This window comes from Perna viridis, chromosome 1 (genome assembly GCF_037379345.1).
Source record: "Perna viridis isolate PV_CMFRI_1.1 ecotype Kerala chromosome 1, ASM3737934v1, whole genome shotgun sequence".
NCBI lineage: Eukaryota > Metazoa > Mollusca > Bivalvia > Mytilida > Mytilidae > Perna > Perna viridis.
The window spans coordinates 36,348,063-36,362,956 of NC_142445.1; the positions used below are offsets into that span (position 1 = coordinate 36,348,063).

Sequence of the window (14,894 nt, forward strand, 5' to 3'; positions counted from 1 at the left end):
ACTCCTTTATAAGTTATTCTCTTTGAAAAGACACAAAAACTGATTTTTTTTGCTGATGAGAGCTTCTGATTTGAACCATAATAAAAAGGAAAAATGTTCAATAAATGAAATTATCCTTAGGAAAAAGTCTACAAAAATCTCAATGGGATTAAGTTATCTTCCCTTCAAAAGGCTTATTACCCAAAAGAATAACTGCTTTTGAACTACAGTGCACACCTAACGAATGTTTCTGGGTGAATTATTTCGACTCACTGGAGCATCTGGTCTACAATTTATAATTCTTTGAAAAATGTTCTTCAGTATACAGCTTTAGAGTATAACTACAGTCTAGTACCTTGAACTTTTACTCATCAATATAAACAATAACAAACACCATAATAATAATTATAATAATGAACACTTACTGGTTATTTAAAACATGGTGTGATTCTAATGAAGTTAGAGCTTCTACTCCTCGTGCATATAACATACAAAGCCCTGAGGAAGCAAAGAATTTAAAGGTGGAAGAGATACCTCTGGTAAATTCATGGCCTAAGCACATGCACATTTTTTCGTAACAGATATATACATATTAAATATGTGAAAAAAAGCATAAAGTAAGAATTTAAATCATACTACAGAAAAATGGATGATAAAATGGAACTTGAAAACCAATATGGCATTGAAAAGAGTAGCACCAAATTATGCAGGCCTAAATTAAATATGTGGTTTGAAAACAATCAAGTAGCTAGTTCTGTTGGCACCTAGCACTGTGGAGTAACCTTCCTGTATAAATGTGCCATCTAGCAATATTGGCTGTGTAAATGTGATGGTATGCTCTATAGTAAGAGAATGAATGACTAGGATACCAGCAAGACCTGTTACCCAGAAAGTGCCAAATATAAATAGGACTCATTAAGCAAATATAGGCCATTAAATTGATTAAAGCAATGAAAAAAGCAAAAGAAATGATAAAAAGACTGATAATACTGTAAATGAATAATTTAGCAAGATGTCGTTCTTAATGAAGTAAATCATAGTTGGATCCAAGGGTGGGGGAGGCTTACGAAATAAATAAAATTATAATAAAAGGGTTATTGCATTTACATTGATAAAAATACCCCCCCCCCCACCCCGTGTATATAATACCACTCACCAGCTGGTGCTATGAAATATCTACACAGGACAATATTTGCCAATATAAATGCAGTAATCCCACATTATTATTTTTCCGAAACATATATAATAAGGTAATTGTCTACAGCTTGACTGCAGGTTACATAAGGTTAAGTTCATATGTAAAATCAATCAGGCTGAAACTTAAATACATATTTTTTCCTGAGCTTAATAAACTCACTTAATTTAGACAGTTTATTTATTGAAGATTTTTTTCTGAAGGAACCAAAGGTTTAATAATTCAAACTTTTTTCATTAGATGTTAAAATTATTTTTCAAAATCTGAAACATAATTTGTACACAGAACTAAAATTTACAGATCAAGGACCTGAATAAGATACTTATGAAAGAAGTAGTACATGTAAACACCTATCACATTGTATTGTGATTCCTAAACAAAGAAATTTCAAATCATTAACAATCATCATTCATATAAAAAAATAATAAATTAACATTTAACTTTACAATATAATTTTCTTCAACCAGTCATAATCCATTCAAACATGCTGCTTTGAAACACCCTGGGATGCATTTCCTACCTAAAAGAAGCCCCTGATTTCCTACCTATGTATAATCTCAACCAAAGTGATAGGTTCTGAATTAAACTAGCTATATGTGCATTATATGATGCTTTTTTAAGAAAGTTGACCATTAAAATTTTAATTTCAATTGAGACAATTTAAAAAAGTAATACATTAATAGCAAAATACATCAAAAATAGTGTTTCAGTACTAAAAAGATGGATAAAAATAATTTCTTCTTTCATTCATAAAAACTGTCAATTGGTTAATATCTTAGTTTCAAGGGTCCCCATCGTCCCATTTGAGGGTGCCTCATGGCCTTTTTTTATTGTCAAATCAGTAAGATAAAAACAAAAATTCATCACTCTCATCAGTTGTTGGAGGCGATACAAGAGTGAAAAATGCCACCCTTCCTCATCATTTTCTCATAAAAAAGGCCTGATAACCAAAACCAAATTGCATGGCCTTGTCAAGGTTATTAGTTGAAATGAGGTCACAAGACAGAGTTTGGACTACTTTCCACTTTTCAAAATTAACTCAAGTGAAGAACATGTATGTGTTTTTATGGTAACTTCCTATCAAAATCTCAAGAATGTCCGTGTGGTTGAAAATTATTAAATTTCCATTCGGTAATTGAATTTCTGCTATGCGTTCAAATTTTCATCAAATGGTCCTGTGCTTGAAAAAAATTAGTCTACTAATTGAAATGATCCTGGTGTTTTGAAAGCATCTCATGAGACAGACAAAACTTCCACCTAATATGCATAAAACAAGCAAAGAATAAATGCCTATTTAAAATGCTTGCATTAAAAGTGAAAGATGTTGTTTCCTGCTGAGTAAAGGTGCTTTGAAATAAATATAAGCAATGATAAAACACTTTCAAGATGCAGTCTGGGCATGTATCTGTGGGGGATGTAACTTTTTCAGTTCTTGTTTTAAGTTTTGGAACATTCTTGATAGTCTTCTGTTGTCATGTTTGTTCACCCATCCTTGGACTTCCTGTCAAAGAAAAAGATATTGGTAATAAAAGCAAACCTTAAATTATTTTGTAAAGACATCAACAGAATAATGTGTCAAAGCCAGAAATGGCAAGGTTGCCGTAAAGTCGGAAAACAGGAAGTAGAAGTGTGACAGACCTGAAACCACATCCCCCCACAATATAGGATTCATACTGAAGTTCCTATCTTTTGGCTGTGATGTATAGTTGCTGAGAATAATTTTAAGAAAATATTTTGTCTGCCCAACCAACATTCAACATTCTATAAGTCGATTTGCAAGAGCACACCTGGGCCAACACTGTTATTGTGTGATTTCTACACTTTGTTCAAGACTATCTAAGGTTTCTTATTATTTATATTTCATTATCTGACTACAACGATAAAGGTATCTGAGTCATCAACATTTTCAACATACCTTAGTGTATCTTTAAAATTCACTTAGAAAATGTGGGTTAATGGGATAATTGATTTTCATAAAAAATTCTGATTCCAATACATGTGGCTTTAAAATTTATAACATTAAAAAACTACCAGTAATTCTACAAATGCAACAAATCAACTAATAGCATTATAAAAGCATGTAAACATGAAATATGTCTATCTCCTCGTATTATGTTGGAAATCTGTTTACTCTGAAATAAAGCATTGGGAAAAAACAACAAAAAGATGGTTCGCTTCCATGAAGAGACCAACTATACCTAAAAAAATCTCTTAAAGCTTTTCTTAGTCATCATATTTTGTGTGAACAGACACACAGTGTATGCCAATCCATAGAAAGGCATATAAAAATTAAGTTGTTTTTAACCTGAATAAAATAACCATTGGAAAGCATTTTTTTCTTTTCAAAATACATGAAAAGTGCTGAACACTTACCTTAATGATTTTGTCCTTTCTCATATAAAAATGAGCTTTAATAATATCAGCAAATTCTGCAGGTGGGTTTTGAAGGTTTCCAATTATTGCATACTTTATGTTATTATAACATACTCCTGAAATAACAAAAATATGAAATATCAATCTATAGTATAAAGATTGTTAACTGGATACTAATTTTCATAGTATATTTGGCTGAAAGAAATCATATAATAAAATTCCAGAGCACTGCTAACATTTCTTCCCAACTGTTCAAAAAGAATTCCACTAACTGTAACCACCGAAATTTTAATCAGCAAAAAATGCATACAACCACTGATCCTTTTGAATGAAGTATTTCCGTATGTTGACATGCTATGTAAACCCCAACTCATAAGGAAGTATATATCAGAAAGCGATCAACATATGCTCCATCTACATGTACCAACAATGAAAACAACTCATTCACCGAGATAATTGTGACAAAATTCAGATGGACAGACAGACAAGATGATTCCAATATATCATCCACTCGTTGAGTGAGGAATACTGTTAATTAGGGCACATTGATCGCAGCTACATTTTGGTTTATTCTGTGCCTCTTATGAAAGTGCCAAATTAAGCATATTAAAATAGAGTATTTGCGAACATTAAGAATGCCAATATGTAACAGTGTAATGATAGGTGTGAACATGTACATGTTTTTAATAACCTTTATGGTTATTTGACTATTATCTTAATGAGAAACAAAATAATAATGACCCATTGTTTTATCCAGTTGAACTGCAGTGATACATACATTGTCACTGGTAGCACTAAATTCCTTCAAGGATCAAACACTAAGGATTGTTTGTTTTCACTGTTGGGCAAACACCAAACAGTGAAACACTTGTCATTCTGAATGCACCAAAATTAAACATGCATCTCTTGATAGAAAACCGCCAAAATAACATGATGTCAAAAATCCCAATCAACGGTAATAACTAGAGAAAGTTGGTGAGGTGATTGCATTCAAAATTTTGTAAAAGGAACATTACTACTTCTAAACAATAATTATAAAATACACAATAATTGACCTTCCATGTTAATTGTCTTTTAAGGAGGTAGACCTAGGATAAGGGACACAACTCTTAAAAATCATTGGAAAGTTTGTATTCACAATTTTACATCAATCTTCTGTAAGCATCTAATTAACCTGGACTCATTTTATTCTGCTTCAAACTAAAGCTTGAGAGGCTTTGGTGAAATTGAATATGATGCAAACATATCACTGATTTCATGAGTTATGTCCCTTACCCTAGGCCTACCTCCTTAAGTTTAAAAAGATTCAATTGAAGATCAGTAAATACCTCTTACTTAAATATTCATGTGTACAAACCTCATATTTGGGAAATGTATAATTGATACTAATCAAAAGATTCTAGGAATTTATATTTTTAAACAGTACTGTTGATAGTAATTTCCATTTTGGGAACAAACATAAATGTTAGTAGTTAAAATTAAGTTGAAAACAGACCTCATTTAGGCCATTTGTTTCAGCCAATCTTTGAAAGTTAACATCCATGTCAGTTTAAAATCAAACAAGACTATCTAAAATCTTTGGGTATGAAAGAATTAGCTCACTTCAATCCATACCTTCATTGTATTCATCACTATGTTTTTGTCCTGTTTCAGTTCCAATCTCTTGTTCAAACCCTGGTTCATTGAAGTAAGGATCTGGTACTAATATCAATGATTGTATTGACACAAGTATCTATAATAAAAATATCAAACTACTATAACATAACAAAATGCAAATTTTTCAATATGGCCATTCAGAATTATTGTTCTATACTTCAAACTTCAAACATAGTTAAGAAATTATACATTTGTCAGCTTTTTAAAAAAAAATTGATCTTAAAACAGTAAATTATATTTTTTAGATGTATATTAATATTATTGACTGGTAAGTATTTTCGGTTTATTCCTTGAATGCCAACATCCTTTGATCTACCGGCAATTTACCTGTAAAATTTTGATAGTGTTCAAGGAATAGGTGTCAGTGGTTATCAAAACAAAGGTGCATGCTTATCAAAACATTAATACTAATTAACAGATAGGTAAATTACAGGCGACTTATTTCAGTTCATATTTCAGATAGTTATTCCAGTTGTTAAAATCTGGTTTTATTGGCTGTTTCTGCTCATGCATTTTATCATAAAATCATACATGTACATGTATAGCATAATAGACTTGTTTTTGTAGTCCAATAACTTGAAAATATTTCCATTGATCATTCAAGTTACGTAGGAATACTAGTACTGGAATAGTTACTAAGTTTTTGTTCAGTTTAATAAAATATTTGTAATAATAACACAATGTAGAAAATCTGTTTTTGCTGTAAGTGGTTTAAGGACTATTACTATAAATTGATATCACATGAGGCATAAAATGTAGAAAATAAATGTATTCATATTAATTAGTTAAAACGTTAGAATGATAAAGAATGAAATAAATTATTAATATTAGGTTCAGAGTTTGGAATAATGTTTATTCATGTTAAATTTCTTTAATATCTCTGCATATAATTTATACATTTCTAAATAAAAGTTAAAAAAATGTTAAAAATTTTATTATATTTTACAAATTTTAATAATTGAATTTTATTATATTCTTACATATTTTTAAAAATCTGCTGTTTTCCATATAAAAAAGGTATATTAAATTCAACACTTAAATATTTATAAAATGTTTTAATTGTTATAAAAACACCTTTTGTTATAATATAAACATCTATTGAAATATTTTTGTTGGCATTCAAGGAATAGGTAACATATAAAATGTTGGTATTCAAGGAAGACACAGTATTTTCTTCCTTACCACTGAATGAAATTTTATGAAGCTTTCACACATTTTTTCTCACATAATGCCATTGTTTTATTTTATTTTTCCTTCTGAATCACTTTTCAGGTTTCCTACATGCTTTTTAGGCAGGGGAGCATGGGTATCATCAAGTGAACTTTACATGCAGTTTTTCTAGTTAGAAAAAAAATCAAGGTTAGAGAAACTGAGGCATCACAAGAGCAAGGAACCTTTGGAGCTGTAGGTTTATGGAATGATAACACATTGAAATCCATAACAATTACATTAAGTTCAAAATGAATTTTCTCTTTCAATTTTACATGTTAATTTTCCCTCAGTAGATTTCTATTTTTACCTGCAGGACAGTAGAAGTCTTCTCATTCCACTGTTCCCCTTTCTGACCTTCCCATGTACCTAATAATGAAAGACACACCTTTCCACATCTGAAATTAAATAATTGGTAGAAAAGATTATTAGCTTTGGCTTCCTATTTCGATTGTTTTGGTATTAAGTACTTCTTGTACACAAATACTTTTGGATTATGATCTTACTACATATTTGATTTTAATGCTGCTGACGAGAGGTTACTCCTTGAAACATATGTACAGTGTATCGAAAGTTGCAATATATATGATCAGTATTTTTGTATTTAATAACCACTAGGTGGATGCCACTGCTGGTAGACCAAAAGTCCCTGAGGGTATTGAACAACCCAGTCGTCAGACTTGTCTGACCCCAAATTATATCAAATTTTATTTATCATATTTATCCAAATTTGCAGTATTACAAATTTCAAAATACCTAAAACACTGGGGCATGTATTGCACATGGTGGAACCTCATGGTGGTGGATACAGCTTTCTATTTCAATTGTTTTGGTATTTCTTGTATACAATTAATTTTTGGTTAAGATCTTTCTGTATATTTGATGAAAAGTTTACTCCTTGAAAAACACATGTACAGCACATCAAAAGTTGCAATATATATGATTGGTATTTTTGCATTTAGCAAATCATAGTACAAATGTAAGTAAGACATATTAGCAATGGTTGTGTAACTGTCTTTACTGTCGCCAGTTACTAAAGTGATTGAGTACAATAGATGTATATCCATGTATTCACATTAAAAATGCCACAGATTTTAAGTACTTCAATATAATTTCAGGTGGTTTGAAATGAAAAAAGAAAGATTCATCTATGTAAACATACCACATAACAACTCAATACCTCAAAACCATGAACCAAATATTTCCAAAATGATCTCCAATATTGCAAGAAAATACAGAACATAAGGTGATTTTGATCTATAACCCATCAAGATATTCTAATATACCAAACATTACCTTAATATCTCCAAGGTTAGGAAAAAAATCCAGGAAAAAATTTGCTACTGAATGAATGAAAGACAGAATAATGAAATGATGGACAAGGGTAAAATTGTGATTTTCACATGCAGAACATGTCAAAGTTCAAAACAACTGAGATTTTTTTACAGTGATGACTCTATATAGACGGATATCTTGGAAAAAATACTTACGCATATAGATTAGGGTTGAACCTGACTTTGCCTCCTCCTGTTGTTTGTAGATTGACCTGTGGAGGACAACGAGGGTAGGCAGGGGGGAAATATATATCAAATATAAAACAACCTCCTGAATATGGTGTGCCTTCTGGTCTAAAATAAAAATGCAAGAACATTAAAGTAACAAACTAACTACAAACATGTATTCGGAATTTTCATGAGATTCTAGAACTGTGATATAGGTAAAATAGGGTAAAACTAATCTATGACATGGGAAATAAGACTGTCATATGTCTATGACTTTGGTCATATGTTTATGAAAGTTTGACCATGGCTGCAGTCTACAGACCTTTGAAGTACGTCATATTAGAGTTTACCATAAATGACAAGGATTATTTAAAATCCTTTTCATGCTAACTGCTTATACATGTACAAGGTTAAAAACATGTTTAAACATTAGGATATACATTCAACAATACATTATAATCCTATCAAAATGAACTTTTTGGAACAAATATTTTTGTACATATTTTAAAAACTTACCCAGTTATTAAAGCCCTCATCAATGTTATCTTTTCATCATCCTGAAAATTTAAAATTAAAAAGAAACTTTAATTTTCTTTCACAAACTGGTATCATGTGAACCAAGCATTAGTTTAGATTTCCCTCAAATTTCAAATTAAAAGCTAGATGATTGTTTCAATCTTGCAAAGAAGGATGGTTGAAAAGACCTAAAATTGATTATTTTTCAACAAATGTTCAAATAATCATTTAAATAAACATGAACACCATTTTACAAAAACTTGTTAAAATTGGTCAAAGTATTTGTATGATTTGAGGATGAACAGACGGCAGAATATCATTATACATACTGGTATATAAAAATTGGGGTTTAAATATGCATGACATTATAATTAATCATTTGACGAGAAATAGACTATATAAATAATTGAAATCACAGGAAAAAAACACTCACTGTTCGAACACATATAGATGATGAAAGGTTAAGTGGCAAACTTGATGACAATGATGTTAGCTCCTGAGCTATTCGAAAGATCTGAAAAATATATATATATATGTATTCAGCAATTTATACAAAATTTAAGAAAATAAGTATTTTTGGCTCCTTTTTTGACCCTCAGTTCATAAGTGTTTAGGGCCCTAAGGGTGCACTACACAGTTACATCAAGGTGCACTGTTTCACACACCAAGTTATCCCAGTCAAATTTTGTAAAACTTAAAATTAAAAGTTGAATTTTGGTGGATACATTGTTTAAATGTAGTTAAGCATTTATACATAGACAGATGTAATATATGTAATGGTAAACAGGTGTAATTTAAAGGAAGAATTGTATCCAGAACGTTTCAGTCCCCCGCCGTATTAGGTTCTCTTCTCAGCATCAGATGGTTGATTTTCACAATACCTTATTTTGCACAAACTTTTGGAACTAAAATTGTGAGAGAATGAATCGAAAAGGGTCTTATATTTTTACCCTTTTTCCACCTACTCCATGCATGCTTTCATTCTGTGGTAGTTTCTAGGTGCCTGATATTTTATAAAAAATAGTAATTGGCTGTTAGTTTTGGAAAGGCACCTCTGATTTGTACAAAACACAGTAAGATTTTTTTCAGTATGTTACCATGGCTACTGGATTTTATAACGATAATCACTAAACTACTTATAAATGACTTGAACCTCCACACACCAAGAATTTTAAAAACATGCACTTTTTTATGACAAAACACTAGAAATTTCTGTGCGGACTGCCTCAAAACAGCTTTATTTCAAGAAAATGAAACCAAATTTTCTGAAATGACCTAACTGTATTGTACTACCTAAGCCCATTTTCAATCCCAACCTTCTTTTTGTTGTATGGAACCTTTTGGTACAATTTCATTGAAATCATACAATAATACTCAAGTTATTATCTAAAAACCAGAAAACAAATTCCCAATAATTCTTAAACTCCCAAAAAAATATCTATGTTCCCTTAGTGGTTTGAAATCTAGTGGAATAACTATATACAAATTCATACAATTATAACTTGTCTTTGTCAAGAAACCATTAAAATGTTTGTTTTTAACCTAGAACCATCAACATCTTATTATTTTTTTGTCATAGAAAAACTAATAATAAATTTATAAAAGACAAAAATTTGTTTAAATTTGTGTATTAGAACAAAAGCCAAGTCGGTTTGTACCGAAAATTGAAACACAAACATACCAAAAATCATCCTAATTGCTGCAAAATGGTGATTGAAGGACTAGGATAAACTTCACCCCAAACCACTTTGTGGCACAGGCATATGAAAGCCTCCCTCTTGCATACTCTTTTAAAAACTGAATTTGAAAACAAATATTTTCTAGTTCAACCTAAGGAAATAGACCTAGGGTAGAGGACATAACTCTTAAAATCAGTGATATGTTTGTATCATATTAAATTTTACTAAAGCCTATCAATCTTTCATTTGAAATAGAATGAAATCAGTCTAAGTTACTTTGATGCTTACATGAGTTGGAGGAAAATGCTGAATACAAATATTCTAATGATTTGTAAGAGTTGTGTCTCTTACCCTAGGTCTACCTCCTTAACCAACCATACCTGCTTTTGACCACCAGCCTGGTGTGTTTTGTACTGACTTGCATAGTGATGTGCACAATTCCCTTCCACTGGAAATAAATTAAACAAAAATATATGATTATTTGTAACTGAACTGATATTGTGAATTATTGCCTTACTCAAACAAATATGAATTAAGTTTTAAAGAGTCACAAGCTGCATATCTATAGCTTGTAGCTTGTTAAAGTATAAGAAACAGTTTTCTAGACTGACTTTCATCTGTTTAAGCTAGTGGCTGTATACATTGAAACATGTATAAACTGAACCTTGAATAATCCCCAAACCTGTCTATCCATACACTTTCTAAATTCCCTTTACATCAATTTATATAAGTTATGAACCTTGGAAAAGAGTTAGATTTAGATGTGTTTCACTGAATTTATTTATTTACTGTTGCAATAATATGGGCATAATAATTATATATACATCAAGATTACTTACAGACTATATCTGAGCTATTAAACTGCATACTTTGTAGAACTTGTTTGTATTGCACTTCTAGTTCTGCATCCTGAAAAAAATATATGAAGTTAAACGCTAGGCATACACCCATTCGTACAGGACATTGATATTGTAGAGCAACCAAAATCACCCACAACTTATGCTCTATCTATATAAAGCCACATGCCAAATTTGAAATCAATCCTTCCATAAGGAGCCCATATTTTGTGATGAAAATTTTCTCTATCAGTTCAGATAGTGAAAAATGGCAAAGTCCTAAAAAACAGGAAGTGGATATTGGACAGTATGTTTAGAATGTATTCTTCAACTATATGAAGCCAAACATCAAATATGAAATCAATCCACTCATTTGGAAGTGATATAATTGTGACGAAATATGTATGGACTGACAACGTGATTTCAATATAGCAACCACTTGTTGAGTAAAGGTAAAATATAATCTCATGTAAACAATGCTTATTGTTTGAACTAATTCAACAGGTAATTTGTGGGTTGGTCATTTAATGTCAAATGATATTACTGTAATTGTACATGTACTTACTTTTGTGATTTATGGTTTTCAAACATTTTTGCCAGTATTTGAGTTCATGCTGTGATGAAAGTGTGCATATTCATGGGTACCAATTTTTGTGAATAATAACTAATCGCAAAAATTGTAAAAATAAATACTCAAAATTACTACAATTAGAGTACTACATTTCGTATTTACTGTCGCTGTAATACAATCAAATGTAATCCAACATAAGCAAAATTTTGCAGACCAAAAAAAATTGACGACCATAAATTAAATTCTTCTGCAGTAGATTAATGTGTATCTCATATTACTGATCAATTACTACAATAAGTAATTGTTGCTTTTTTGTTTCTTACACATTTAGTATCCAGTACATCATATGGTGGGGTAATCTGTTCTCCATTAAATGGGGAATCACAGCCAGAGTTGTTTCTATTCCCCAGTAAACCATTTCTGTCCAATGAATCTAAAATATGTGTTTTTGATATTAAACCAAGATTGTGAACTTGAAAATTGTTAAACATAACTCATAACCATGCTCATTTTATTTAATCTCAAACAAGGCTGCAACTGGATATTGTGTTGTTGTCCTTCAAGAATGTCCTTGTGAACACTCTGGAATCACATAAAAGATTTTAACGAAACTTGCACCAAAATAGTACTAAGAAAAATCTTAAGGCCTTTCAGCTTTTAAGACTAGGGGTCCCCTAGTTTTGTCCCTTCAAGTCTATATGTTATTTATGTACATTTTTGCATAAAATCTTACAGAATATATATTGAAGAATTTACCATTTGAATGATGGCAAGTCTCAACAATTTTATAGCAAGTGTCATAAATGAGTAAAAGGAAGCTTTTTTTTTATTTAGAGGATTAAATTACCTTGGATATATTATTTCTAATTGATATTTTAAATGTAGAATTTTATAGTTTTATCCGAAAGTGTGTCATAAGTCAATGATAGCTGGATACTTATATTAAAAGTATCATTTAATAGTTATATCTGAAAGTGTGTCATAAGTCAATGATAGCTGGATACTTATATTAAAAGTATCATTTAATAATTATATCTGAAAGTGTGTCATAAGTCAATGATAGCTGGATACTTATATATACTTATTTCTATTGATATGTACCTATTTTGTAATTATTGGTATGTGATACTATGACAAAATATTCAGTCTGTCTGAAAACATTTCAAAAGTTTCAGATTCAGTCTTCATCTGTTTTTGTAGAAACAGAAATAAAACCCCTTTGAATTGAATATCAACAAGTTGAGTATCTTCCTACACACTAGTTGCTTTTAATTAAATCAAATCCTCTGATTAATCAACTTGTTTACTCTCAATAAGATACTTGTTTTTCTTAATAACTAATTAAGTTACTATCACATACCTTTTACATTATTGAATAATGATACCATTTCTCTGAAAAAAATTAAAACATTCATCAATTAACTTTTTAGACATCCTAATAAAATTTATAATTAAGCAAATATGTCCAAGAAGAGCCTGGAACTCCCCTTTTCATTTTTTTTAATCCACAACAGAAATCTTGATCATAAATGACTCAACCTAATTAGCATAATGGGTACCATAAATCAACTGGTTTGTGCAAAGCAGAAATTATTCAAGATTTTATTGTGTAGCAAATAAAAGCAGTAAAAAATTTATACAAAAAGTACCTTGCAATTTTTTCTTCCTCCCCATCAGAATCAGAAGATGCACTTGATGAACTGGTTTCCCGACATCTCCCAAAACATTTGGGTATCAGCTCAAATGCAGAAGTTTCTGGTGGATCATCAACATGGTGATGAGATGTAGGTATACTGCCATTACCAGCCTTACATAGATGTTTCAGGATCATAGATGCCTTAGTAAATATAAAAAGAAATGAATTGATGCAATATAAACTATAAATGTAATTTTTTTTCATGGGATACTTACTGTATTTTCTCATTTTTTTAAACAGATGAATACGAGCAAAAAGATAGCACCTGCAAGATTATTTCTCCAACAACGTAAAACATCATCCTTTTTCCAAAATGATTCATTGACAGAATTAAAAGACAACCTAATAAAAGAAATAATTCAAATGAGAGAACAAGAATGTCTTCAGGGGCAGAGGGTTGAAACCCCATATTTGTGGAAAATTTGATCTTTTGTGCATTATATTGGCAAAAAAGTAATACTCATGAAAATTTTCATTCAACTGCAACCATAAACAAAAACTTGGAGCATGTATATGAAATAATAGTTACTTTCTATTTCGAAACCGACAATATCAGGTGGAACACCTCAACCAGCATGTAAGCATGAGTAGAGATGTTCCAAATGATATTGTTAGCAAGATGTTCAAAACTATTATTCTGTTTATCAGTAATCTAATTATTGCATTTTTGGTCATTATTAATGTATTAATGTACTTTAAGCATCAAATCTAATAATGCAACTACAAACACTTGGTATATGACATAATTTTCATTTTAAAAAAAACTCCAAAGCAGGTCTGGTGACATCACAATTTTGACCCATATTTTTTAATATCTTATCATGTACGAGATAGAAATATATCTGTCATCAGGATCAAAGGAAAAAAGTACAGAAAAAAACTGTATAATTGCTTGCCAAGTGTACAAAGATTTTAATACCTTCTTTTCCAGCTGTTCCAGGAGCTTATATACTGACATGTGCTGATTTGGTAATGAAACAAGCAACGGCAAGAGTTGTTTTTGTCGAGCTGAAAACAAAAATATTTATTCATTTGTGTAAACATTTTTATTTTTATTTACTAAGATAATCTAAAATAACTAGAAAAATATCCATTCTGTTATTTCCCAGGTTTATTGTCCATTTATAGAGTTCTGTCACCATAAGAAATAGTGTATATCTGACTGAAAATTTCTCAAGCACCATACCTCCCGAGTAAACATCATTTTACCTCAAATCTAAAATGAACAGATCAGTTTTTCCAAGACACTAATCTGTTTTACAGAATTCTCGTATAGTTTTTTAATGTGCCTAACCTAATCTAACAAATATTTCTACTAATTTCACACAAGAATTAGATCCTTTCTTGGTCGAATACCTACCAATTTCTTTAATTATATCTATAATGACCCTATAAACCTGAAATGAAAAGCAATAACACTTGTTACAGGGTACTCAATCACACTATCCCTTTTCACAAAATTTATGTTAAATCTGATTTATTTCTTGTTACAAAATTCACATTGAATCTTAAAATAATTCTTACGGGAATGTTGACATAAACAAATCATGCACATTTATACCTGTTAACAGTTTATGTGGGAGATTATCCCCAACTGTCAGTGTCTTATGTGGTAGACCTTTACTTAAAAAGCAAATTTTTTTATGTAGAAATTCAGTTATTTAGTTTCTGATTTGTTCAAC

The 14,894-nt window shown here is 30.5% G+C and overlaps 1 protein-coding gene across 1 annotated transcript in view; it reads right to left on the reverse strand.

Annotated features, from left to right (window-relative positions):
• Nucleotides 1–14,894, reverse strand: part of LOC148628572 (uncharacterized) — a 62,643-nt gene that overhangs the window by 26,459 nt on the left and 21,290 nt on the right. The window contains exons 20-33 of the mRNA XM_088567752.1: nt 14,573–14,609; nt 14,132–14,220; nt 13,166–13,353; nt 12,877–12,908; nt 11,840–11,949; nt 10,949–11,018; nt 10,490–10,557; nt 8,864–8,944; nt 8,431–8,471; nt 7,903–8,040; nt 6,723–6,810; nt 5,162–5,279; nt 3,548–3,663; nt 2,558–2,675 (exon numbers count right to left, since the gene is read on the reverse strand). Coding sequence (XP_088423878.1) covers nt 2,558–2,675; nt 3,548–3,663; nt 5,162–5,279; nt 6,723–6,810; nt 7,903–8,040; nt 8,431–8,471; nt 8,864–8,944; nt 10,490–10,557; nt 10,949–11,018; nt 11,840–11,949; nt 12,877–12,908; nt 13,166–13,353; nt 14,132–14,220; nt 14,573–14,609 — 1,294 coding nt within the window. The remainder of the gene's footprint in view (nt 1–2,557; nt 2,676–3,547; nt 3,664–5,161; nt 5,280–6,722; nt 6,811–7,902; nt 8,041–8,430; nt 8,472–8,863; nt 8,945–10,489; nt 10,558–10,948; nt 11,019–11,839; nt 11,950–12,876; nt 12,909–13,165; nt 13,354–14,131; nt 14,221–14,572; nt 14,610–14,894) is intronic.